The 5,127-nt window shown below is 35.5% G+C and overlaps 1 protein-coding gene across 1 annotated transcript; it reads left to right on the top strand.

Annotated features, from left to right (window-relative positions):
• Nucleotides 1-2,008: 2,008 nt before the first annotated feature.
• On the top strand, nt 2,009-4,771 carry LOC128554953 (complement C1q-like protein 4). The gene is made up of 4 exons (XM_053536293.1): nt 2,009-2,159; nt 2,944-3,054; nt 3,519-3,695; nt 4,311-4,771. The coding sequence occupies exons 2-4, from the start codon at nt 2,964-2,966 to the stop codon at nt 4,730-4,732; spliced, it is 690 nt and encodes a 229-aa protein (XP_053392268.1). The 5' UTR covers nt 2,009-2,159; nt 2,944-2,963; the 3' UTR covers nt 4,733-4,771.
• The last annotated feature ends 356 nt before the right edge of the window (nt 4,772-5,127 follow it).

The following is a 5,127-nucleotide window of genomic DNA, read 5'->3' as shown; positions in this document are numbered from 1 at the left end:
CTTTTAATTGCAAAATTTTGCCAAATTAGCACTTTACGCTCTATAACCTAAAAAGCCTTTTGAAAGCCTTTATCCGATCTTCATCAAACTTGGTCAGAATGTCAATGGCCAAATTCGTTAACCTACACGATCGCCTACGTCACTTTAAAGTTATGGCCCTTTATTTGCCCAAATGAAGTGTTTTCGGTGCCATTATTTTAATGGGTACATGTATATTGTTTTACAGTTTGTCATTGTTGTATGTTATTACAACTCTATTTTCCGTATTTACAAATTGAAGCTTTATGCGAAATATGTATATATACACTCTGTATAAAGTTCCGCGAGGGCCGGGAAGCGACCTGTGGAGTTTCCACTTTTTCTATTTTATTCGGATTTAAAGTATTCAGCTCCCAAGGTGTGTTATACGGATGGGAGCTTTATGCGGTCTCAAATAGCTACTCCACCAAAACCTTCATGTCGGTAATGTACAACTAATACGAGTGGTTGTTAAAACATAAGTTGCCAAAGTAATCCATTTATAATGTTTAAAGTAAACGTAAAAGGAACAAGAACTGTTTATAAAACACGTATTTAATAAATTGTCCAATTTTCAGTCCTGTCCACTTAACAGCAGATATCATTTCAAGGAGAGTTTCATTAATCTTAATTTCATCAGGATGTTCATGCCCGATGTTTGTGGCAATTTCATTGTTGTACGTTATCTTAATTTCTCAGTCATTTGTATACTTCATTGTTGTACCTTATCTTAAGTGTGCAGTTATACACCCATCGCATACATGTCCTTGTTTGCAGCTAAGTGTCTGATTTCAGTTAAAGGTATCTAAAGTCCATCTAGATATTTTAGCTTTAGATATTTACTTCAAATGTAGAAAACCATCATCAAATCTATTTAACTTTACTAAATATATAACATAATTGTGCATGTAGAGCTGCATTCATAAGTTAATGTCTTGTAGTAGCAACTGATTGTTAAAAACAACTTCCAGCTGCTAAATGCTATTACAAATTTATACTGTGTTTAGCTATCATACATGTATTCAATGTGTACTGTTGTTAACATAATGCACAGTACTGTTCATACAAATAAACTTAATAATAATTTTATGTTTATATAAACTATATGTAGTAATTGCATATTTTAATATGAAATTGGTTCTAGTATACCTTTAAAATTATTTAAATATATTATCATTATCTAAGTGTATCAATACAACTCGCTTAGAAAAATACATATTTTTATGTCTTCGTTCAGACGAAGAAATAGAATTCAATGCACCCATCAGAAAATAAACACCTATTGCTTGGGTTTAAAGTCACGCCGACTGCATTTAGGTCACATAGCAGCTTTTCAAGCTTTTATAGAGTGAACAAGACCGCAGGTGCTAACCCAGGCTGTTTCCCCACCTTTCAGAGGTGGAGCTAGACCCCAGGTGCTCATCCATGCATTAGCTCAGGCACATGCTGGCGCCTGGATAATTCTAACTCCCTAGATGCCTTTCACAAATGAATATTCTACAGCCGAAATGAGTTTTCGAACCAACATTCGGGGAGGGGGTGAGGAAGAGATTCGAAGTCAGGGACATTAACCACTCGGCCACGGAAGCCCCTTCTTCTACCAAAAGCTAATCATTTACTGGCATTAACCGTTTTTCTCTACTCTTACACCGTAGCAAAACAGTTTTTGTCATTGCTTCGTACTAAACCTTGATTCAATAAACCGTTTGTCTTTTATCTTACGTCAGTTATTTGCAATTAGACATCCAAGGAGGTCATTTATTAATGTTGAGGGAGAAAAGATGACACGGTGTTTTTAAGGGAATGAACTCGAGATAGATAACAAGAACATTAAATTACATGTTAAGAAAAAATATTTAGTATGTAATAGTCTCAAATATCTTCTCTTTTTTTTGTAAAAATAAGATTCTTTTAACGTTTTCCAACATGAAACTTACGAAGGGAAAAACGATTTTGAGGTCAATATTATTCATGAGTGAACATAGCTACAATATCGGGAATGCACGAGTTTAGTGCGTGATCATGCCTTCATCACGACATCGGAAGACAGTACTTAAAAAGGAGACATAGACTGCAGACATATCAATCTCATTCAAACACTTCTACAGCGTCTCCTCGCCAGAAAACAGTTCAACTGAAAGGTAATAAATTTACGTACTTTGCGGTTTTACGATAAATGTTACAGTTGCTATTGCGTTAATGTTTCAACAATTTACAATTATAATCATATGCAATATAATATGTTTTAATTTAACTATTTGATTTTGAGAATGTAGTTGGCTTAAAATATTATTGAAATTTTAATTAACACAAAAATAAACAAGAAGCAACGAACAAAATTTTAATATTTATTAATACGCATATTTAGTTATTAAATATTGCCGTATCATCATTTCACCTGTTGAAAAATGTGTGGATTTCTTTTGTGTTTTTTAGGCATGGGGGTGGGGGGCGGGGTTGGTTTCACATCACATCGACACTATGTCATATGGCGATTTTCCAGCTTTTAATGGTAGAGAAAGACCTCAGGTGTGCATCAGTGCACTAATTATCACGGGCGAGCACCTGGGTAGAACCACTGACCTTCGGAAACTGGATTGCTTCCCCACGTGAAAAATACAACGCCCCGATGGAGGCCCGAACCCACATCGATAAGGGGCAAGTGATTCGAAGTCAGTGACTATCAGCACTCAGCCACGGAGGCCCTTGAAAACAATGTATTTTGGTTTACTATTGTGCTCAATATTTCCTGTTTTTATTAAGACGATTCCTTTGCAATACATGTTGTTAAAATATCCGTCATCCCGGGATTATATTTTAGGTCAAAATTGGCCGAAACAGAATACTTTGAATACGTTTATCATACTGATTGCGACTCGATACAAGAACTATTTTAGACCCATATTTTCATGTTATGTTTAACAGGTGGTGTATATACATACAGGATGTGTTCAGTAATATTTCTGCTTGTATTAGCCGCTTTTCCGGCGTTGATATCTACCAGACTGGTCAATAGTTATGACAACTTCCCAGAAGGTATTTTAGATTATTTTTACTTTATTCAAACATAATCAGTTCAAAGAGTTTCAAACTTTCATGTTATTTTAAAAGTAATTTGGAAAACGATTTTGGAATGAAACGGATTTTTTCATTGATAGCTACAAACCCATGGTGTTTGTTTATTTATCAGTTTTGTACTTTTATTTGTGTGTGTGTGCGCGCGTGTGTGTTGCTGGCGGGGGGCGTTAGTGCGTGCGTGCGTGCGTTGCGACGTTTACTTGCTGTCAATTGCAGTTCTGGCATGTGGATTCTCCTGGTGGATATTCTTCTTTGTTTTATTTAAAGCGTGCGTTGCTTAAAAGACCTAAAAGCAACTTACTACCAGTAAAATATATACATGATAAAAACGGAATTCCTTTATTTTTTCCTTGCAAAATAATTGATTACATAAATAATTTCAAAATCACACAATATGCAATTTGATTACCTTGACACTTTAGAGTCCATTGATGTACGTAACGAAACTTCACTGGGACCATATTCCACCATGGACGATACATCAGAAGACGCCATGGACGATACAACAGAAGACGCCATGGGTGATACAGAAGACATTTTTGGTATTGTAAATCAGTTGATCAGTAAAGTAACTGCACTGGAAAAGACGATTAAACATAGTGAGTATTCCTTGCTATTTCTTTCAAGCTACTCGCCCATGGTATTTTTTGCAAAAATCTTATGTCAATAAATCATTTGTCACTTTTAGAGTACTCTTTATTGAATTTTGAGAGAAACTACTTTTCGCCTAAAATGTGTGGGTCTCTTTAAAACCTGACAATATTATTTACAATTCGCATTAATTAGAATATACAACTTAAAAGGGCAGAAAGGTAAAATACTTAATAGCAAAGAGTTGCAGGGTTTTTTTGAAACTGTTTAAAATCAGTTTCGTGGGCATGAAATGTTGTGGTTTTGGTCAAAACGTCTATTTCGAGGATTTTAATTCATGGATATCAGATTTTGAAGATAGGATAAATTGGATTTTTTCTTATTCATTGAATTTTTTTTTTTAATTGACTCAGCCGTGAAATCTACCTAAATTTGTCCCTTAAGAAAATTAATGATATTACAGTACTTGTACATTCCTATGCAATTCGAAAAATTATATTCTTAACAGAGATTCTTAAGCTGTGCAACAGGTTTTTATGGCAGTGTTACAGGGGTATTGTTTAGTCTGCCGAAATGCCGATATATCCGGTTCGTTTAAATTATAATTGTTACTGGTTTTTCAGGGTGTCACACACCGGTTGCTTTTCACGCTGTAAGGGATGGTGCAGTTTATCCTCATCTTGGAGTATATCAACATGTTGTATTTAGTACAGTCTTACTTAACATTGGGAATGGATACAACGCCTACCATGGCATTTTTACCGCCCCCAAAGCTGGCTTGTATATATTTTCGGCTTCCATCTTAAGCGACAATAGACGTGCCACATCCTTGTTTGCTGCAGACATCGTTAGGAACGGGTATGTTCTTGCAAGAATATACGGCAAGGGAGTTAGCGGATACCATACCCAAGGATCAGCTACCGTGGTCACCCAGTTAAGAGTTGGGCAGCAAATATGGGTTCGGCTAAACTGTTGTGCGAATGGTTCGCTATTCGGAGCTCGTTATACAACCTTCAGTGGTTCATTGATAAGTGTGTTAAATTGACCCCGTAACGCTATTAAAGTTTGACCTCTCAACCTTTAATTGCGTTTTCAGAAACCTGTTATCTAGTTTTAATTTCCATGCATTCTGTGCACTGATACATCACATTTAAGGACGCATGCGGCAGTTTTAAGTTAAAAAATAATCCCAATGATAGAAGTTGTTCAAACTTTGTATATGAAGACAGTGTCATGTTAGAAACAGAATAATGAAATAAAATCGAAAGTCACCGTGTTTGTTCAGGAGTTGTCTGTATATGCAAAATTGAAGGAAATCAAGTTTTAAGGGCAGATAACTCCTGAACAAGCACGGTGACCTATGATTTTTTTTTTTTTGGCCTTTTCCTGTTTCTCACTTGAAACTGTGTTCACATACAAAGTTTTAACCAATTCTATTTT

Source organism: Mercenaria mercenaria, unplaced genomic scaffold, assembly GCF_021730395.1.
Source record: "Mercenaria mercenaria strain notata unplaced genomic scaffold, MADL_Memer_1 contig_895, whole genome shotgun sequence".
Classification (NCBI taxonomy): domain Eukaryota; kingdom Metazoa; phylum Mollusca; class Bivalvia; order Venerida; family Veneridae; genus Mercenaria; species Mercenaria mercenaria.
This window is presented reverse-complemented; position numbering and strand designations above follow the sequence as displayed.